The 22,620-nt window shown below is 42.9% G+C and overlaps 1 protein-coding gene across 2 annotated transcripts in view; it reads right to left on the bottom strand.

The window, feature by feature from the left end:
• Positions 1-685: 685 nt before the first annotated feature.
• LOC121537892 (activin receptor type-1B) overlaps positions 686-22,620 on the bottom strand; it is a 32,368-nt gene continuing 10,433 nt past the window's right edge. For both annotated transcript variants that reach the window (XM_041845534.2, XM_041845535.2), the window contains exons 2-10: positions 9,087-9,326; positions 8,679-8,808; positions 8,340-8,446; positions 7,845-8,075; positions 4,699-4,866; positions 3,917-4,073; positions 3,673-3,797; positions 3,220-3,350; positions 686-2,955 (exon numbers count right to left, since the gene is read on the bottom strand). In XM_041845534.2, the coding sequence (XP_041701468.1) occupies positions 2,830-2,955; positions 3,220-3,350; positions 3,673-3,797; positions 3,917-4,073; positions 4,699-4,866; positions 7,845-8,075; positions 8,340-8,446; positions 8,679-8,808; positions 9,087-9,326 (1,415 nt within the window). In that variant the 3' untranslated portion in view covers positions 686-2,829. The remainder of the gene's footprint in view (positions 2,956-3,219; positions 3,351-3,672; positions 3,798-3,916; positions 4,074-4,698; positions 4,867-7,844; positions 8,076-8,339; positions 8,447-8,678; positions 8,809-9,086; positions 9,327-22,620) is intronic.

Raw genomic sequence — 22,620 nt, 5'->3', positions numbered from 1 at the left:
CCCTGGCTAGGATATTAGTTATTAACTATGATTGTTTTATTTTTATCTTCCCTATAGAAGTGAATGTGTTGGTATACCTTGTGAAAACGGCTACTCGGCCTCCATGTTATGACTAAATATTCAAAGTGAACCCCGTACTTCCGTACCTGAGACTGAATTGCACTCTCAATAGTAAATGAATGGAGTAGTTCTCTAAAAGTTATGAGGCAGTGATATTTTTTTTCTTGGTATGTTTATATTTCAAGGAAAGGCCATGAGACATTTTGCTGCTCACTGGATTTCAGCCTAAATAATTTCTTGAATATTTTAGGATTTCAATAAAGAGATTGCTAAGTTTTTTTTTTTTTTTTACCTAACCTACTTTTTAAGACATTTGTACAGCAGTGCTTTTAGGGAATATTAAATAATTTTTTATCATGTGGCATGTTTTGTATGAATATAATTTTGAATTGTAAAAATTTGACGACGCCAGAGGTTGCATCTCTTTCTAGACAGCTTTCCCCATTATTCTTTCCCTGCTTTTTTTTCTTTCTTGTAAAAGGAAAATAAAATGCATTTTAAAATATCTTGGATCTTCATCTTTTTTATAAAACAAATGCGACTTGAGATTAGAATGCGACTTTCAGGATAACTTGCAGGACTTAACGTAGGCTAAATCTAAAAAAAGTGACATTCAAAAGAAGACTCAAATTAAGAAAAACTTGTATTTATTACTGTATATCACCTACCATATGTACACATTTTCCAACTATTCCTGAAAAGATTGGTTTAACATGGTTTTTGAAGAGGTATGTTTGATATAACAAAACTAATTCCCATGACAACAGACCAAAACATTGACAAGAATATTTTACATTTGGTTCTATTGACAACCATTTGTTCCTCAAAGCGCTCATGAAATACCAGGACAGATTGACCCCAAAATACTCAATCTGTGGTATATCCTTTCCAATGTCACAGTACCAGCAACATACATTTACTGGTATACACGCTCTATATCGAAATGAAAAACACAAATAGAATGCAGCGAGGAGACAAAAAAGTAATTTGTTCCATCTTTGACCTCCTTAAAGATGGAGGTCCCAGTGTTGAGACAGCATGCAGAACAAGGGACTGTTTGAGAGCCTAGTTCAAGTGTTAGCCTAATAACCGTTATATAATGCACATCCAACCTATTCTTCTTGGATCAAAATTAAAACAAATTCTGAAAATAAATACGCAAATGGTGAGATGAGCTGATAGTTACATCACGATATTATCAACTATTCCAGTGTCAATAAAGGGAAAATAGATGGCTACAACCCAAGAAAGGACATACAGAAAAAAGTAACAATTTTGCTCCGTGACAAGCTTTCCTTTGAGTTCTGCATCTCAGAGAAACCAACCGAAAGTACCAATGAAGATGTGTCGTTGAAAAATGACCATACCACAGACGATATTTTTTTTTAAATATACAAATCAAATGTAGCCATCAGTATTAGCTATAGTAAAACAGTATTTTCATTGGCATTGTTTTGCCTCTTATTTGCTCAGTGTATTGGCCACTAGCACTACCCACAGGTGAAATGAGGCTATTTCCTAAGATTGAACACGAGAAAGCCGGTGGTTATCGAGGTTGGAGCTACCCCAGCTAACTTATCACATATGGAGAATGCGGAATTAGAAATACGTTATAAATCAAAATCTTTGACTGGCTGAGACACTGGCTTCCTCATCACATCAAATATCACAGTGTATTCATCAAAATATGAAATAATACAACTATTAACAAATAAATAAAACCATTAAAAAAAACCACCCCTGCCACATTTCAAAAACAACAAACTGGACCAAATGTCAAATGTGATACATGTAGGAGTCACATACAAGGAGGAGGGAGTCACAGACATTGAGTGCAACATGTTTTTTGTGGAATATTCAAGTAGCAGAATGCACACTTTGTCTGCTTAAATAAAACACAATGTTAAATGACCAATAAACTACAGGCTATTCCAGGCTGTTCCAGGCTTCTGAAAGCAGTATAGGAATGTCTGCAGTCTACTCTGCTGATGTATATTGGGACATCGCTATAGAAGTGACTTTCCTGCCTTATATGGTAGGTTGGTTTCATCCTGTAGAGACGGTTGGGCTGGGGGACGAAAACAGTGCTTCTGCTACTCTCCCACATGCTCCAAAAAGCAATGTGTTGCCATGAAAACAAATAAGTCAAACTCATAACACAATATTCTTTAACTAAAAAATGTGTTTTCAAGATGTAGCTAGTCCATTGTGGGAAAATCTTGTTTTTCTTAAAAGATGTAAAAAATAATATTTAAAACAAAATTCCTGTCACTGTACAATAGTAATAATTCCTGCCTCGGAACACAAAACAAAAACTGAACAGGGCGATTTGCACTGATAATAATAGTAGTATTAACAGTGGTAGTGTTGTAGTGTGGTGAAAAGGGAAGGAGAGGAGGTTGGGATAACATGGTGAAGGAGAACAAAGGGAGGGAGGGAGGAAGAAGAGAGGAGGGTCAGTGGGGAGATTCTCAGTAGTTTGGGCTAAAAAGGTGAGGTAGGCATCGTCACAACTTGGCGTGTGGCTTTTAAACTGGCAGGATTTGGTCTCAGTCCTTTCCCTGTGTAGTGTTAGTCCTCTGTAGCCTGGTCCCGAATGGCACTCTAGTGCATATATAGTGCACTACTTTTAACCAGAGCTCTATAGGCCCTTGTCAAAAGTAGTGCACTACACTGGGAATAGGGTGCCTTTTGGGACACACCTCATGTCTTCTGTAGTTGTGCGTCTCCAGTGAGCTACATGGCTCTGCTGTCCGTCCCACACTGATCTTACATCTTGATGTCCTCTTCGACACTGAGCTGAGACAGGGTCTTCTTGATGCGTAGAGCTGTGAGGCGGGCCGCTCCGTTAGAGTACCAGCACTCTCTCATGATCTTACCCATCACACGAAGAGACTGGAGGAGAAGCCAGAGAGGGTTCGATCAACACGCAATCAACCAACTATATACACAAAGGAAATATCAAATGATTTGCTAGTGTGAATGAATAAAGTACAATGAATATAAAAAATATGTTTTGTTTCCACCATATCTACATTTAAATGCACAGTCAAAGCCAATAACTTATGACAAGTCAACAAACACAATGTTTCTGTCCAAAAGGTCAACAAATGCAATGTTTCTGTCCAGAGGTGTTTTGTATTTGTTCTTTCTCATTACCTCGTAGCTCTGCCACCAGTTGGGCACATTAGGCCTCAGCCTCTGGTCACACACCACCTTCCTCATCTCATCTATGGAAGGGTCAGAGGGCACCAGGTCAAAGTAGGGTAGCTGGTACTCTTCATGGATACCTATAGGGGGCAGAGGAGCAGCCAGGTCACTCACATGTACACATATCAGAAGATTTGTTCATATTAATGTGGTTCCTGAGAAGTTACAGCGTGTTTGAAGGGATCGGTTTGAGCAAGGCATGGCGCAGAATCCCTAATGTTGAACACATAATGAGTAGTTATTTGGCACGCAAGGTGATTTGTAGATCAGTGATTTTATGCAGTCTTACTGTAATTTAATCAATCTCAAGCGCATACAAACCTTCACCAGGCGTTGTGAGATTTGATCATCTGTGTAGCATGACTCCAATAAAGAGGACTTGAAACCCAGTCAGTGTCTTACCTCCAGTGTTGCAGCGGCGTGCTATCTCCCAGTACACCAGCCCCAGAGCGTAGATGTCAGCACACTTAAACGAGTCAAAGTGTTTCATGTTGATGGTCTCTTCCAGGACCTCTGGAGCCATATACCTGGAACAGACAAGAAAAGGGGATGTTTTGTACAGCATCAAATAACTTTAAAAACCAATTCAGAGATTGAAAAGAAGCGTGTGTGTGATATGTGATGGGGCAACCAGTGGTCTCAGTACCTCTTGGTGCCAACGCGCTGGTTAGGGGCGATGTCTATAGTATCAGAGATTGACTCGTGGCGTACTGCCAGCCCAAGGTCAGCGATGGCACACATGCCATTCTTCTTCACCAGAATATTCTTAGACTTCAGATCACGGTGGGCGATGCCAGGTTTGCCTAGAGAGGAACACACACTGAGTTGGAAGACTGGAATGGAGGGGGCACACAATATTTTTACCAGGTTAATATTTTAACCAGGTCAATTAGTCTGTACTGTCTATTTGTTAAAAGGTTTGTAATGTCTACTACTATCGACTTTCAATGTAAACAGTCAAGTATTTTGTCTAATGTATTTTTAGTTGTGTGTTGGACGCCAGGAAGATTAGCTGTCGTCGAGGCGTCAGCTAATGAGGATCCTTATAAAATGCTAATCTATAGGCAGGGCAATCAGTGCAAACTATGGCCATAGTGAGGGGTGTAACATGTAGAGAGATGGAAAAACAGCATTAAAATCAGTAAACAATATCTGGAATATTTTAACACAACAGAGGAGCTGGCTAAACCACCAACAGATCTGGCTACCTGGGCCATGTTCAGTTGCCAAACATTGCAGATAGAAATGCCATGAATAGAGCCGACATGATTCCTTGTTCTACATGTCGGAGAGGAATGTTTGTTGTACATATTTCTATCTGAACGTTCCAAAACTGCTGAATGCGCCCCAGGCTAATTATGAATGTAAACACGTATGGTCTGAGTGGACGTGTATGGTCCGTATAATTCATCTTTCCGCTGTGCTTACCCTGCGTTCCCAGTATCTCCATGTGCAAGTGAGCCAGGCCGCTGGCAGCAGACAGGGACAGTTTGATCATACCCTCGATTGTCACGGAGTAGTGGTTCAGGTAGTCAAACAGAGAGCCGTGCTCATGGTAGTCTGACACCAGCCACAGCTGGGTCCATGTGCCGTTATCTGGAGAGGGAGAGAGAGGATCATTCTGTCAATAAAACTACAGCCAGTAGGAGCCCTAGAATGACATTCACCTACATAACACCAGAGATACAGTGCCTTCAGAAAGTATTCACACCCCTTGATGTTTTACACAACACAAAATAAAAATATACATATACACACACACATACATATATATATATATATATACACACACACACACACACACACACACACTGTATTTTTTGTATTGTTTTAAGATGAACATTTTCTCCTCTCCCGACTGCATGTGCTGCCATATAAATGGAATGAATAGATCGGCTTCCTCATTCAAGTCAAAGATTTGTCCTTCTGGAAGGTTCTCCCAACTCCACAGAGGAACTCTGGAGCTCTGTCAGAGTGACCATTGGGTTCTTGGTCTCCCTGACCAAGGCCCTTCTCCCCCGATTGCTCAGTTTGGCCTTGCGGCCAGCTCTAGGAAGAGTCTTTGTGGTTCCAAACTTCTTCCATTTAAGAATGATGGACGCCACTGTGTTCTTGGGGACCTTCAATGCTGCAGAACTGTTTTGATTCCCTTCCCCAGATCTGTGCCTCGACACAATCCTGTCTTGGAGCTCTACGGACAATTCCTTGGTTTTTGCTCTGACATGCACTGTCAACTGTGGGACCTTACATACAGGCGTGTGCCTTTCCAAATCATGTCCAATCAATTGAATTTACCACAGGTGGAGTCAAATCAAGTTGTAGAAACATCAAGGATGATCAATGGACACAGGATGCACCTGAGCTCAATTTCGAATCTCATAGCAATCTCACAGCCTCCTGAGTGGCGCAGCGGTCTAAGGCACTGCATCGCAGTGCTAGCTGTGCCACTAGAGATCCTGGTTCGAATCCAGGCTCTGTCATAGCCGGCCGCGACCGGGAGACCCATGAGGCGGCGCACAATTGGCCCAGCGTCGTCCAGGGTAGGGGAGGGAATGGCCGGCAGGGATGTAGCTCAGTTGGTAGAGCATGGCGCTTGCAACGCCAGGGTTGTGGGTTTGATTCCAGTAATAAAATAATGTATGCAATCACTAACTGTAAGTCGCTCTGGATAAGAGCGTCTGCTAAATTACTAAAATGTAAATGTGAAATAGCAAAGGGTCTGAGATTACTTATGTAAATAAGGTATGTTTTTTTTTTTTAAATACATTTAGCAAAAATGTCCAAAAACCTGTTTTCGCTTTGTCATTATGGGGTATTGTGTGTAGATTGATGAGCGAAAAAAATAATGTAATCCATTTTAAAATAAAGCTGTAATGTAACAAAATGTGGAAAAAGTCAAGGGTTCTGAATACTTTCCAAATGCACTGTATATATTACTTTTTTTGGTTGTTGTTGGCTATTCAAATGGTTATTACGGTGACCGTGGTCATTTGCTGGCCAATAACCGTCAGTGCAGGGTTTCTGTTAGCCGGTAATAGTTTGCTTTTGACCAATAAAAAAATTTAAACCAGATAAAACTGTCTCCGGCCAATTGTCCAGGAGAAGAAAAAAATCCTTGTCGATGTAAATAAATGTGACCGGTCATGCTTATTGGTCTATAGGGTCATTTGCATAATTTAGTGGAATTAAATTGGCGTGTGATACAGAAACTATGAGCGGAAATCAGGCAGCGTGAGAGATGCTGCTACAGCTTCTCAAACAGCTCATTCGTTGCTGCTGTAATCAAATGTGCTTTTATAAGCCCAATCATTGTGTAACAATTCTAAATGTAATTGCGTGTAAAAACAGTTTTGATGGCCACGATTAAAAATATCTACACTTTTTATTTCGCAACTGGTAATTGAAGCACTCTTTCCATTCAAGTGCATATAGGAAACGGTAGGCAGGATTCAGCGTGTCACACACCACGTTGCAATGAGCTGGAGGCCGTATGCATTTTGAAAACATATACTTAAATTGTTTGAAACCTGAACGTCTTACTTCATATTATGAGAAAAGTCTTCCCTTGCTTCAAATTAAAATCCAACCATAGAAACGTAGAGGCAATTATTTTATAATGATTTCCATATACCGTCGCAACCAGTAGCCTATTTCTCTCATGTTCTCTTGGTTTTCAAATCAACTTTCTTTCATTGTCCATTCGCCAAAGGCACAATCCTAGTCATATTAGCAACCCATTCGTGGTCCTCTGTAGCTCAATTGGTAGAGCATGGTGCTTGTAACGCCAGGGTAGTGGGTTCGATCCCCGGGACCACCCATACGTAAAAATTTATGCACACATGACTAAGTCGCTTTGGATAAATGGAATATTATTCTAGTTGTTGCATCTTTAGATCTCCCATCTTTCTAAATTGCTAACAGTGTTTTCCCACTAATTGCATTATGGAACACACATTTGCACGTAGCCTACTGCCTTGTGCACATTGCTGTGCTTATAATGTGAAGAAATAATAGTTGATCAACATTTTAAGTTAAACATTCTGATCTGTTGCATCACTCATTGCTTCTTATGTATCCTAGGCCTACTGGTTGTATGAATTTGGGATCTATCGTCCCACAACTGTCCCAGAGTCTGTTTCGAATAGGCCATTTCTTTCATGCACAGAACAACAAGCTGACCAATAGAATAGGTTAACTTTTCTACTATGGGGATATTAGATTGACATAGGCTAGTGATTTTGCTGTTCATTACTTGTCTTGTTGGCTGAGGAAAAGTAAATGTAGACAGTTATTCTAACATCTTCAAAGAGAACATCGGAATTTGGTAAGAAGGATGCACACCGTTGCATCCTCAAGTTGCATGTTCTGTTAAGATTAATTACCATAATCTAAATGTGATTTCTGTCATTCTGAGAACAGTGGGTGGATGCACTAATCAGGTTAAGCACCCAATGCATATAGGTCCAGTACATTTATCCAATGTCCGTTAATTAAAAAATGCTGCCGGTCAAATGTCCGGCACTACATTTTCCTAACGGAAATCCTGCCCTAGTGTGTGGTGAGAGAATGCTCACCTTTATTGTCGGCGGCGATGAATCCCAGGATGTTCTCGTGTCGCAGCATGACGGTCTGGTAGATCTCAGCCTCTCTGAACCACGACCGCTCCTCCCGGGAAGAGAAGATCTTCACCGCCACGTCTCCTCCACGCCACTTCCCCCGCCACACCTCCCCAAAGCGGCCTTTCCCGATGATCTCCTGCAGAACAATGGTCCTGGCCACGGTACGCTGCACAAACAGGGGCAGACCTGCAGGGGGAAGCAGAGAGAAGAGCAGATAGCCAGGAGTACCACTGATGCCATTTGGCTTTTACCTAAATACAAACTTGTATGCATCTACTGTATTACTTACAGAGATGTCTAAAGGATATTCTTAACATTGAACAGCAATACCTAGTGTAATACACCCTCTGTTTGCAGGAGAGGGTAGAGTATACTGCTAAAAAATAAGCATGCTTTGCGGTTCCATATCTATAACCTTTTCTTCAAGCAGTGTAGGCTCAGTCTACTCACCAGAACCAGACCCGGAGGTGGACATGTCGTAGATGAGGTCCTGCAGGGTCTTGTCCTTGGCCAGGTAGAGGTGTTCACAGGAGGGGTCCTCCACCTCCAGCCTCTGCCTGCGGCAGCACCAGAAGAGAGGAGAGATTTAGTCTATTTGGTGAGAAACTGAAAATGTACCTTCTGTCCATCTCATCTCCGATACCAGCAGCCCTCCAGTTGCCAGGTCCCACTCAGGGCTTGAACTAGCAACCTTCCGCCTACTGGCCCACCTCTCTAACCTCTAGGCTACCTGATGGCCAACCTGATGGCCCACCTGTAGGGCCCTCCCATCATGTAGTGCCAACCCACCTGTAGGTCCTCTGGTGGTGTTGGAACAGGAACACTCCCAGCAGCAGCAGCATGCACAGCAGGAAGACTGGCCCTGCGATCACAGCCACAAGCTCCACCGGCCCCCAGGGGCCACCAGAGCTCACTGGGACTGGAGAGAGGGAGAAATTGAGAACAGGGTCGTGGTATTAGTATCTTTCCAGTTTAACCTAAACACAAAGGGTGCATCTCAATAGCCCAAAGTGGCTTCCTCCATCTCCTCTCCCTTATCAGCACTGATATGAAAGCAACATGGTGAATGTCTACAAGGGGGTTGCCTTCACCAGTCCTGTTCTCTCAAATGACTGCAGATAAAGAGACTATGACCGGAAGCTATTCTGGTGGAATGCACATTCAATGCGCGGCTGGTGTGACTTCGGCTTTACTCACGCGAGGGGACCTTGAGGTCGACGCGGTTGCAGTAGTCAGTGTAGCAGCAGTGTGTGTTGAGCAGTCCCTCAGCACTCAGACAGTAGAAAGGTTGGCCAGGGGGCACAAGGCTGTCTCTGGTAATACAGATCCTTACATGCTGCTCTCGCCCCTGGATGAAGGAGGTGGAGGCCATGCACGCCCCGTCAGTCTCACATTCATAACCAGACTTCACACAGTTGGTGCAGTTACACCGCAGGGCTGGGGGGAAAGAGGGAGGAAGGAGGTTAGAAATACTGCCAATTGATGGATATTTTTATTTGGTCAGCAATTTATTTATTTATACATATACACACAGTACATTTTGTTTTTACGTGACCGGGAGTGCAAAGTCAGACTTATTTCCGTTGTGGTCTGAGGAGCATCATGGGAGCTTGAACAGAGACCAAGATAACAGGCATGGGCATGGAATTTCCAGAACAGAATGAGATTAACTGTCATTGATGGCCTTAAACTATAAGCCTATAGTCCAGTCCTTAAGAGGAAAACGATTGAATCACTGCATTGACCAAATTTTTTTCCAGCCGAGGGCAACCTAAACCAACAATTAAGAAAGACAACATACATTCCATCTACTGGACTATCCAGGATAGAGTCCCATTCAGAATAGACTCAACACAGCCAGTGGAGTACGGTTTGTGCAGACAGACAGCCCAGGCTGAAACCAGATCCACCACTGCAGATGAACACAAAACACACTGAGGAGAGAAAGGGAGAAGACTGTCCTGGGAGCTTACATTGTAGAATTTTAGCAACCAGGAAATGACAGAGCGATTTCTACATTGGCCGCTTGACCCGATTTCCACTAGATAACACAGCCAAAGTCAAAACAGCTTTCCCATTTTGACAACAGATGCCGGCCCGGCAGGAGAAATCATAGCCAATCACAACACTGTCGGGTTGGGATGGGCGATATGGCCGAAAAATCGACTTTTTCAAAGTTATGGGCTATTCACGAGATACACTGCATGACCAAAAGTGTGTGGACACCTGCTCGTCCAACATCTCATTCCAAAATCATGGGCATTAATATGGAGTTGGTCCCCCCTTTGCTGCTATAACAGCCTCCACTCTTCTGGGAAGGCTTTTCACTAGATGTTGGAACATTGTTGTGGGGACTTGCTTCCATTCAGCCACAAGAACATTAGTGAGGTCGTGCACTGATGTGCGATTAGGCCTGGCTCGCAGTCGGCGTTCCAATTCATCCCAAAGGTGTTCGATGGGGTTGAGGTCAGGGCTCTGTGCAGGCCAGTCAAGTTCTTCCACACCGATCTCGACAAACCATTTCTGTATGGACCTCACTTTGTGCACGGGGGCATTGTCATGTTGAAACAGGAAAGGGCCTTCCTCAAACTGTTGCCACAAAGTTGGAAGCACAGAATGGTCTAGAATGTCATTGTATGCTATAGTGTTAAGATTTCCCTTCACTGGAACTAAGGGGCCACATATATATATATATATATACATACATATACACATACACATACACACACATATATACACACACACACACATATATACACACACACACACACACACACACACACACAGTGGGGAAAAAAAGTATTTAGTCAGCCACCAATTGTGCAAGTTCTCCCACTTAAAAAGATGAGAGGCCTGTAATTTTCATCATAGGTACACGTCAACTATGACAGACAAATTGAGAAATTCTTTCTCCAGAAAATCACATTGTAGGATTTTTAATGAATTTATTTGCAAATTATGGTGGAAAATAAGTATTTGATCATCTACAAACAAGCAAGATTTATGGCTCTCACAGACCTGTAACTTATTATTTAAGAGGCTCCTCTGTCCTCCACTCGTTACCTGTATTAATGGCACCTGTTTGAACTTGTTATCAGTATAAGAGACACCTGTCCACAACCTCAAACAGTCACACTCCAAACTCCACTATGGCCAAGACCAAAGAGCTGTCAAAGGACACCAGAAACAAAATTGTAGACCTGCACCAGGCTGGGAAGACTGAATCTGCAATAGGTAAGCAGTTTGGTTTGAAAAAATCAACTGTGGGAGCAATTATTAGGAAATGGAAGACATACAAGACCACTGATAATCTCCCTCGATCTGGGGCTCCACGCAAGATCTCACCCGTGGGGTCAAAATGATCACAAGAACGGTGAGCAAAAATCCCAGAACCACACGGGGGGACCTAGTGAATGACCTGCACAGAGCTGGGACCAAAGTAACAAAGCCTACCATCAGTAACACACTACGCCGCCAGGGACTCAAATCCTGCAGTGCCAGACGTGTCCCCCTGCTTAAGCCAGTACATGTCCAGGCCTGTCTGAAGTTTGCTAGAGTGCATTTGGATGATCCAGAAGAGGATTGGGAGAATGTCATATGGTCAGATGAAACCAAAATAGAACTTTTTGGTAAAAACTCAACTCGTCGTGTTTGGAGGACAAAGAATGCTGAGTTGCATCCAAAGAACACCATACCTACTGTGAAGCATGGGGGTGGAAACATCATGCTATGGGGCTGTTTTTCTGCAAAGGGACGACTGATCCGTGTAAAGGAAAGAATGAATGGGGCCATGTATCGTGAGATTTTGAGTGAAAACCTCCTTCCATGAGCAAGGGCATTGAAGATGAAACGTGGCTGGGTCTTTCAGCATGACAATGATCCCAAACACACCGCCCGGGCAACGAAGGAGTGGCTTCGTAAGAAGCATTTCAAGGTCCTGGAGTGGCCTAGCCAGTCTCCAGATCTCAACCCCATAGAAAATCTTTGGAGGGAGTTGAAAGTCCGTGTTGCCCAGCGACAGCCCCAAAACATCACTGCTCTAGAGGAGATCTGCATGGAGGAATGGGCCAAAATACCAGCAACAGTGTGTGAAAACCTTGTGAAGACTTACAGAAAACGTTTGACCTGTGTCATTGCCAACAAAGGGTATATAACAAAGTATTGAGACACTTTTGTTATTGACCAAATACTTATTTTCCACCATAATTTGCAAATAAATTCATAAAAAATCCTACAATGTGATTTTCTGGAAAAAATTCTCATTTTGTCTGTCATAGTTGACGTGAACCTATGATGAAAATTACAGGCCTCTCATCTTTTTAAGTGGGAGAACTTGCACAATTGGTGGCTGACTAAATACTTTTTCTCCCCCACTGTATATACATACACACAGCTGTGGAAAAAAAATTAAAAAGACCACTGCAAATGTTTCTTAAATCAGCATCTCTACATTTATGACAGCCATTCCTTTCCAGTGTCTGTTGAATTCCAACACAGGCACACCTCATTCTACTGAATTAGGTACTGATTAGGTGATCACCTGAACCAAATCTTATTTAAAAACGAGGAAAAGTATAAAAACCACTGCTGTGGTCATCACTATCCTCTTGCAATAGGACTAGCTGGATGGCAAAAACAGTGCTAATAGTACCTCAAAAGTAATATTAAATTAAAAAAAATAACTATTGACCATGCCAAAAGAGTTGAAAAGGAAAGTTGAGAGTGATGAAAAAAGGGTTCAATTCTGGCTTTACTGGCAGAGGGTTACAGTGAGCGTCAGGTTGTTCCATTCTTAAAATTTAAAAGACGGCGGTTCATAAGAACAAGGTCAAGCAGCAGACATTGGGGACAACAAAACTACAGACCGGCAGAGGGCGAAAACGACTCTCTACTGACCGGGATGACCACCAACTCATTCGAATGTCACTCAACAACCGTAGGATGACATCAAGTGACCTACAAAAAGAATGGCAAACGGCAGCTGGGGTGAAGTGCATGGCGAGGACAGTTTGAAACAGGCTCCTAGGGGCAGGGCTGAAGTCGTGCAAAGCTAGAAAAAAGCCCTTAATCAATGAGAAGCAAAGAATAGGATTGGACCGTAGAGGACTGGAGTGAGGTCATCTTCTCTGATGAGTCCAATTTTCAGCTTTGCCCAACACCTGGTCATCTAATGGTTAGACGGAGACCTGGAGAGGCCTACAAGCCACAGTGTCTCGCACCCACTGTGATATTTTGTGGAGGATCGGTGATGATCTGGGGGTGCTACAGCAAGACTGGAATCGGGCAGATTTGTCTTTGTGAAGGACGCATGAATCAAGCCATGTACAAGGTTGTCCTGGAAGAAAACTTGTTTCCTTTTGCTCTGACATTGTTCCCCAACTCTGAGGATTGGTTTTTCCAGCAGGACAATGCGCCATGCCACACAGCCAGGTCAATCAAGGTGTGGATGGAGGACCACCAGATCAAGACCCTGTCATGGCCAGCCCAATCTCCAGACCTGAACCCCATTGAAAACTTCTGGAATGTGACCAAGAGTAAGATGGATGGTCACAAGCCATCAAACAAAGCCAAACTGCTTGAATTTCTGCATAAAGTCACCCAACATCAATGTGAAAGACTGGTGGAGAACATGCCAAGACGCATGAAAGCTGTGATAGAAAATCAGGGTTATTCCACCAAATATTGATTTCTGAACTCTTCCTAAGTTAAAACATTATCGTGTTGTTTAAAAATGAACATGGACTTATTTTCTTTGCATTAGTCGAGGTCTGACAACACTGCATCTTTTTTGTTATTTTGACCAGTTGTCATTTTCTGCAAATAAATGCTCTAAATGACAATATTTTTTATTTAGAATTTGGGAGAAATGTTGTCAGTAGTTTATAGAATAAAACACTAAATGTTATTTTTACCCAAACACATACCTATAAATAGTAAAACCAGAGAAACTGATAATTTTGTAGTAGTCTTTTAATTCTTTCCAGAGCTGTAATATATAAATAAACAAACACACACATACAGTACCAGTCAAAAAAAGGGTTTACACACCTACTCATTCAAGAGTTTCTTTATTTTTACTATTTTCTACATTGTAGAATATAGTGAAGACATCAAAACTATGAAATAACACATATGGAATCATGTAGTAACCAAAAGTCTTAAACAAATCAAAATATTTTAGATTCTTCAAAGTAGCCACCCTTTGCCTTGATGACAGCTTTGCACACTCTTGGCATTCTCTCAATCAGCTTCATGAGGAATAGTTTCCAACAGTCTTGAAGGAGTTCCCACATATGCTGAGCATTTGTTGGCCGCTTTTCTTTCACTCTGCGGGCCAACTCATCCCAAACCATCTCAATTGGGTTGAGGTCGGGTGATTGTGGAGGCCAGGTCATCTGATGCATCACTCCATCCCTCTCCTTCTTGGTCAAATAGCCCTTACACAGCCTGGAGGTGTGTTTTGGGTCATTGTCCTGTTGGAAAAACAAATGATAGTGGGACTAAGCACAAACCAGATGGGATTGTGTATTGCTGCAGAATGCTGTGGTAGCCATGCTGGTTAAGTGTGCCTTGAATTCTAAATAAATCACTGACAGTGTCACCAGCAAAACACCCCCACACCATCACCCCTCCTCCTCCATGCTTCACGGTGGGAACCACACATGCGGAGAACATCTGTTCACCTACTCTGTGTCTCACAAAGACAAGGCGGTTGGAACCAAAAATCTCAAATTTCGACAGACAAAAAAGGACAGATTTCCACCGGTCTAATGTCCATTGCTCATGCTTCTTGGCCCAAGCAAGTCACTTCTTATTGGTGTCCTTTAGTAGTGGTTTCTTTGCAGCAATTCGACCATGAAGGCCTGATTCACGCAGTCTCCTCTGAACAGTTGATGTTGAGATGTGTCTGTGACTTGAACTCTTGTGAAACATTTATTTGGGCTGCAATCTGAGGTGCAGTGAACTCTAATGAACTTATCTGCAGCAGAGGTAACTCTGGGTCTTCCTTTCCTGTGGCGGTCCTCATCAGAGCCAGTTTCATCATAGCGCTTCATGGTTTTTGCGACTACAATTGAAGAAACGTTCAAAGTTCTTTAAAGTTTCCCAATTGACTGACCTTCATGTCTTAAAGTAATGATGGACTGTCGCTTCTCTGCTTATTTGAGCTGTTCTTGCCATAATATGGACTTGGTCTTTTACCAGATAGGGCTATCTTCTGTACATTTCACATTTACATTTTAGTCATTTAGCAGACGCTCTTATCCAGAGCGACTTACAGTTAGTGAATACATTTTTTTTTATATACTGGCCCCCCGTGGGAATCAAACCCACAACCCTGGTGTTGCAAACACCATGCTCTATCAACTGAGCTACATCCCTGCCGGCCATTCCCTCCCCTACCCTGGACAACGCTGGGCCAATTGTGCGCCGCCCATGAGTCTCCCGGTCGCGGCCGGCTGCGACAGAGCCTGGATTCGAACCAGGATCTCTAGTGGCACAGTTAGCACTGCGATGCAGTGCCTTAGACCACTGCGCCACTCAGGAGTTATATATACTGTATACCACTCCTACCTCGTCACAACACAACTGATTGGCTCAAACGCATTAAGGAAAGAAATTCCACAAATTAACTTTTAACAAAGCACACCTGTTAATTGAAATGCATTCCAGGTGACTACCTCATGAAGCTGGTTGAGAGAATGCCAAGAGTGCGCAAAGCTGTCAAGGAAAAGGGTGGCTACTTTAAAGAATCTGAAATATAAAATATATATTTAACACTTTTTTTGGTTACTACATGGTAATGCAGTGTATTTGACCTTTTTAAATTGTACAACAAAGCGTATTTAGAGAAAACATTTAATTTAAAAAAATATTTTTTTTAAATTTTTTTTTAATTAAATGTTCTCTAAATACGCTTTGTTGTACAATTAAAAAGGTAAAATACACTGCATTTCAAACAGTCAGGAATAAGCTAATGAATTCAGGGCATGTGGAATTATAACTAGGCTAAATAAAAGCTTTCCACTAATAATTAAACTATTTTGATAAAATAATTCAATCTGATTGTTGCAATATCACTGATCTGGCTTTCAAGTCTGTCTATGAAAATGCCCTTTTTGTTACAAATTTTACCAGAACCATGCATAATGCACATTCACTAATAATGACTAACTTCTTGTAGCAGGCATTATAGAAAATTAACACAGGTCTCAAACTACACTGAACAAAAATAAAAACACGACATGCAACATTTTGAAAGACTGTACTGCGGTACAGTTCATAAGGAAATCAGTCAATTTAAATAAATTCATTAGGCCCTCATCTATGGATTTCACATGACTGGGAATACAGAAATGCATCTGTTAGTCACAGATACCTTTAAAAAAAAGTAGGGGCATGGATCAGAAAACCAGTCAGTATCTGGTGTGACCACCATTTGCCTCATGCAGTGTGACACATTTCCTTCACAGAGTTGATCAGGCTATTGATTGTGGCCTGTGGAATGTTGTCCCACTCTTCAATGGCTGTGCGAAGTTGCTGGATATTGGCAGGAACTGGAACACGCTGTCATATACATCGATCCAGAGCACCCAAAACATGCTCAATGGGTGACATGTCTGGTGAGTATGCAGGCCATGGAAGAACTGGGACATTTTCAGCTTCCAGGAATTGTGTACAGATCCTTGCGAAATGGGTCTATGAATTATCATGCTGAAACATGAGGTGATGGCAGTGGATGAATGGCACGACAATGGGCCTTAGGATCTCATCACGGTATCTCTGTGCATTCAAATTGCCATCGATAAAATGCAATTGTGTTAGTTATGCGTAGCTTATGCCTGCCCATACCATAACTCAACCGCGGGGCACTCTTCACATCAGCAAACCATACACGCGGTCTGCCATCTGCCCAGTACAGTTGAAACCGTGATTCATCCGTGAAGAGCACATTTGTCCAGTCCAGTGGCCATCGAAGGTGAGCATTTTCCCACAGAAGTCAGTTACAACGCCAAACTGTAGTCAGGTCAAGACCCTGGTGAGGACAACGAGCACACAGATGAGCTTCCCTGAGACGGTTTCTGAAAGTTTGTGCAGAAATTCTTCAGTTGTCCAAACCCACAGTTTCATCAGCTGCCCTTGTGGCTGGTCTCAGACCATCCCTCAGGTGAAGAAGCCGGATGTGGAGGTCCTGGGCTGGCGTGGTTACACACAGTCTGCGGTTGTGAGGCCGGTTGGACGTACTGCCAAATTCTATAAAACAATGTTGGCAGGGGGAGGGGCTTGGTGTGTGTGTGTGTGTGTGTGTGTGTGTAAACGTGTCACAGCAGAAGGAAACGAGACCAAAAAGACAACATGAGAACAAGCGGATATAAACGCTCATAAAAACGAAAAATAAAAACTTGATTCTTGAGATACTGGCATACGGAATATCGCACTAAAACATTCATTCAAATTAAGACAGATATTCTAAATCTGACAGGCTCAACTCTTACAAAGACATGTAGCTAGATATGTATCCTATTTGGGTGCTGTAGCCCAGGAAGTAATTTGATTCTGACATGAATGGAAAAGATGACGAGCAGCCAATAAAGCAATTTCTTTAGATTTGTTACGCAATATCAGCAGGACAGGTATTCACAGAGGGGGACAACACACTGATCCCCAGTCAGTGTTAGGGGAGGAACAGACTGGGATGCCAGTGAAGTGTGACAGCTTAAGAACTGATCCAGGGACAATGGCAGTAGCCTGGTTAAACCAGACTGAACGCTGTGCTCAATGGTGAATACCGTTTTAACCAGGCTACAATAGCAATCACTCTGGCTTTAGAGAGAGAGAATACAAATTTTTACTCTTTAGGAAGGAACAAATACAAACCCTGAGGGGGACCGGGTGGATTTAGGCCTGGTGCCTACTAAAAGACAGACCCCTAAAGGGCTTAGCTTTGTCAGACCTCAACACCCTCCGGATGGAGAAAAAAAGGGGGATTTACTCCGAAGCATTCTGCTAATCCTTTCCCTATTCTGGAGGTTTTTCAAACAGCCCTTGAGCCCTCTCCTCCTGTCAGCACCAGTCTCGGTCTCAGACTCGCCAACTCACTGGCAAGCCATGTCAGTACAAGCTTTAGGACTATCTCTAGGTTTACTGCCGTTTTGACTTTTAACAGCGACAGGTCTCTCTTGCAGAATTGATATAAAACCTATGAGAATAACCTGCATAAAAAAGTTAACCACCACACATCCCTCTCCATGCTACAGCGGTCATTTCACCACTCTCGCCTTGGGATCCATTCATCTTCCTCTGAGTTCGTTACACTCTTCCTCCCACTCAGTCTTACTGAACCCACTTCCCAGGTTTACTCATTCACACACACACACACACACAAAATCATGATGGTGACATGCAAGTGGCCAAACCACCCCACCCAAGTACTGGGAGTGATTCCCACAGTTCAACAGCTGTGTGTTTGCGTAGGTGTGGGCGTGTGTGTAATGTGTGAGTGTAACGCGTGTGTGTGTGTAAGTGTGGGTGTGTTTAAATGTGCATGCGTTTTGTTGGAACAGCGTTTTGGGGGGAAAGTGGAGTGAGTCTATGATGTTCTCTTGCTGCATGTCGTCAGCAGCAGTGTGTGTGTGGTGCGTGTAGGTTGGTCTGGCCGGGAAAATGCCAGTAAGTAACTCCTAGTGGAGCGTGTCCATGTTCACACACACACACATTTCCTGCAGATTACACAGCGGTGAAGCAGCAGGCTCTGATAAAGGGAGAAAAACAACCCAGTGCCACATCCTCCTAATCTGAAGCTGAATAGAGAACATAGTTTAGCTGAATAAGGCAGGAAGAAAAGACCCAGGCAGAGGGAGGCTACCGCATACCTTCTATAGCCTGGTGACTGTCCCAGACAACACAGATATAGTTTAGAGAAGTTTTCAAAGCATCAGGGAATGTGTCCATTCCAAAGAGGGGGATCAGCCTTGAACTAAGAGCGAGGTAGAAGGACAGTCTGCTATGCTACAGACTCCCTCTACCCTTATAATGACTGGCCAACAGGGAGAATGGAAGTCTTCTTCAATACATCAGAGAATGTCAATGTGGCCATTCCAAAGACGTCAGAGCAATCTTGAACTGTTCCTTTTTAGGAAATGAGAGAAAAACTCAGAATTCAATCCATTCAAACACACCTCTATCCTGTCTGATGTACGGTTGGGCGATATTACAATAGCATCGTCTATCGATGATGATTGACAGACATTGTCGATGGTGATGGTATTATGTGACAGATGATAGCCTAAACTATTTTAACTTGACTGGCACCGCACAGTAAAAAAAATAAAAAAGGGCAGCGCACACAAGTGACTGAGTAATTTGCCTATTCCTAGTTGCTATAGTCCATTTCAATAAATATGTCATATAGCCTAGAGAGGAATGTAGGCCAGACAGAAGAATTCCACCAAAGCAGCGCAAAATGTCCAGTCAGAAAATATTGTTTCCCCTCGCTCTGTCAGATGCATGAGCATTAGGCTATAGCATAAATTATTTTGTTTTTATAACAGACACTCCTAAACTATCTTGTCTAGCTGTAAATATTATATATTATTCCCTGCTATCTCCATTCGATAGGCTATGAATATGACTGAAGGCTATGTGGGGGGGGCAATAGCGTTTTAGGTGTACATAGACAGAAAACCAGTAGCCCAGCAACTGAGGAAGGAAAACCAACATGGCTGAAGAACACAGCACAGCAGCTGTTCCTAGTCCTGGCCACTGTGTGGTCTGTGGCCTACCAGAGCCTTGGGTTGTGGTCAGTTAGTCCTTATGGTTATCATGGCTTTAAAACTAGCCAAGCTGGATCTGATTTGGACCTTGAGCTGCACAACAGCTGTACAAGCATGAAAAGATCAAAATTTCCAAGTTCAATTAAAAAACCTAGACGGTAACATACTACACTTGAACATAGACTGAGAATGAGCCAATGGGGGGAAACTACCACAACCCATCAGTGCCCAAAATAAACAGAGCAGTCAGAACAACATTTTTGCCTATGATTTAATTTCCTAATATCTAAATATGAATGGCCTGGGAGAGGGACAGTCAGGCATTTGAGTTGGTTGGGTGAACTCTGCTCTTGTATCCAGTCCTCATAATTGGTGTTCTTACACTGGTCCTTTGTGCTGAGATTAGCGGGAAACGAGGAGTGATTGGACTGGCCCCTGTGCTCAACAAAGAGCAGGAGCAGTGAAGCATGGAGAGGAGAGGGTGGAAGGGGGAGGGGCGGCCAGAGTGGCGGGTGGGGGCGGGGAGGTCACACACACCAGACCCTGTGTTCTGGGGATAGAGAATACAGATAAAATACCCAGATGAAGGCATTTGATGAAACGTGTTGGTTTTGAACAATAAAATGTTTATTTTTTATGCAAACTTCTAATGTCCTATGTCTACTACAAGACCATGGTGCTTGCCTACGGAGCTGTGAGGGGAACGGCACCTCCTTACCTTCAGGCTCTGATCAGACTCTACACCCAAACGAGGGCACTACGTTCATCCACCTCTGGCCTGCTAGCTCCCCTACCTCTACAGAAGCACAGTTCCCGCTCAGCCCAGTCAAAGCTATTTGCTGCTCTGGCACCCCAATGGTGGAACAAGCTCCCCCACGACGCCAGGACAGCGGAGTCACTGACCACCTTCCGGATACACTTGAAACCCTACCTCTTTAAGGAATACCTGGAATAGTATAAAGCAATCCTTTTACCCCCCCCCCCTCCCCCACAAAAAAAGAATAAGAAAAAAAGTGGTTGTCCCACTTGCTATCATAAGTTGAATGCACCAATTTGTAAGTTGCTCTGGATAAGAGCGTCTGCTAAATGATGTAAATGTAAGAGTGTCTGAAAATGTCATCTTCTGTGGAAAGACCGACAGGGGACAGACAGAGAACCGATAGGGTGGGAGGGGACAGATGGTGGCTTATGTAGCACCCCAGCTGCGAGAGGGGTCTGCAGCTAGCTAGAGCAAGCAGCTGTGACATTCAGTCATTAAAACCCAGTCTAGACTGACTTTTAAAAAAATAAAGAATTGAATGCAGGATGGATGGAGCTGTTTTGGCTGCAAGAAAGTGTGAAGTTCCTATCATTCCTGCTGTGTTGAGGCAGGAAACGGCAGACAGACATTGTCTGTCCCAAATGGCATCCTATTCAGTGCACTCCTTTTGACCAGAGCCCTATGGGTCTGGAAGGAATTAACAAAACGTCGTTGTCATAACCAGTGCTTCCCTAATTTTGACAGAGCTCAGGACAGGCCTAGTATTTGAAATCAATATATAATATGAATGACTACCTAATCATATTTCAGGTCTGCATTCTAAACTCCAATTAAAGAGTAGGCCCAACTAATATGCTTGAGGAAATAAACGGCCAAGGACACAGACAGGTGGAACTAGTTGTACTGAGGATGAGGAATACTCTACACTGTGAGAGCAGTGATCATGTCCACAGGTCAGTTAGAGGCTGTCTGCGACTGCAATTAGTGGTCACACTTAAAATTTCAGGTCTGACATATGTACCCTAATTCACAAGGTAACTAACATGACTGAATAATCCTCTACTCCCGTCTGTAATATACTGTTGATGTCAGATGAAAACCTTGTAACTCAATTTTTGCCAATTTTCTACTGGTATTGAAAGCAGTAGCCTAACTCCCCTCAATGTACTCTGAATTTCATGACTCTAGGGCAGGGGTTCTCAAACCTTTTGGGGCCAGAGATAGCAAATTCATCAGGGACCCCTGCATAATCAGAACACAACTAAAGTGAGATATATATACACACAGTGCTATGAAAAAGTATTTGCCCCCTTTCTAATTTTCTCTACTTCTGCATATTTGTGATACTGAATGTTGGACGACATGGTTCCAGTAATGCCTGGCGAAAACCAAACTCTGCATTCCACAGTAAGAACATCATACCAAAGGTCAAGCATGGTGGTGGTGGTGGTGTGATGGTTTGGGGATGCTTTGCTGCCTCAGGACCTGGACGACTTGCCTTAATAGAAGGAACCATGAATTCTGCTCTGTATCAGAGAATTCTACAGGAGAATGTCAGACCATCTGTCTGTGAGCTGAAGCTGATAGGTCATGCAGCAAGACAATGATCCAAAACACACATTCAAGTCTACATGAAAATTGCTAAAAAGCAAAAAATTGGAAGTTTTGGAATGGCCTAGTCAAAGTCCAGACCTAATCCCAATTGAGATGTTGTGGCAGGACTTGAAACGAGCAGTTCATGCTTGAAAACCCACACGTCACTGAGTTAAAGCAGTTCTGCATGGAAGAGTGGGCCAACATTCCTCCACAGCGACGTGAGAGACTGATCAACAACTACAGGAAGCATTTGGTTGGAGTCATTGCAGCTAAAGGTGGCACAACCAGTTATTGAGTGTAAGGGAGCAATTACTTTTTCACACAGGGGAATTGGGTGTTGCATAACTTTGTTTATGAAATAAATATGTAATTGTTGTGTTATTTGTCCACTTATGTTCCCTTTATCTAATATTAGGTTTTGGTTGAAGATCTGATAACATTCAGTATCATAAATATGCAGAAGTAGAGAAAATTAGAAAGGGGCAAATACTTTTTCATAGCACTGTGTGTATATGTATATACAGATAGATGTATATATATATATATATATATATTTTACCATGACGTTGGCAGTGCATGGCCGGATGAACCAAGTCTCTGGCCC

Source organism: Coregonus clupeaformis, chromosome 24 (assembly GCF_020615455.1).
Source record: "Coregonus clupeaformis isolate EN_2021a chromosome 24, ASM2061545v1, whole genome shotgun sequence".
NCBI lineage: Eukaryota > Metazoa > Chordata > Actinopteri > Salmoniformes > Salmonidae > Coregonus > Coregonus clupeaformis.
Note: the sequence above shows the minus strand (reverse complement) of the source record. Positions and strands in the feature narration are given on the sequence as shown.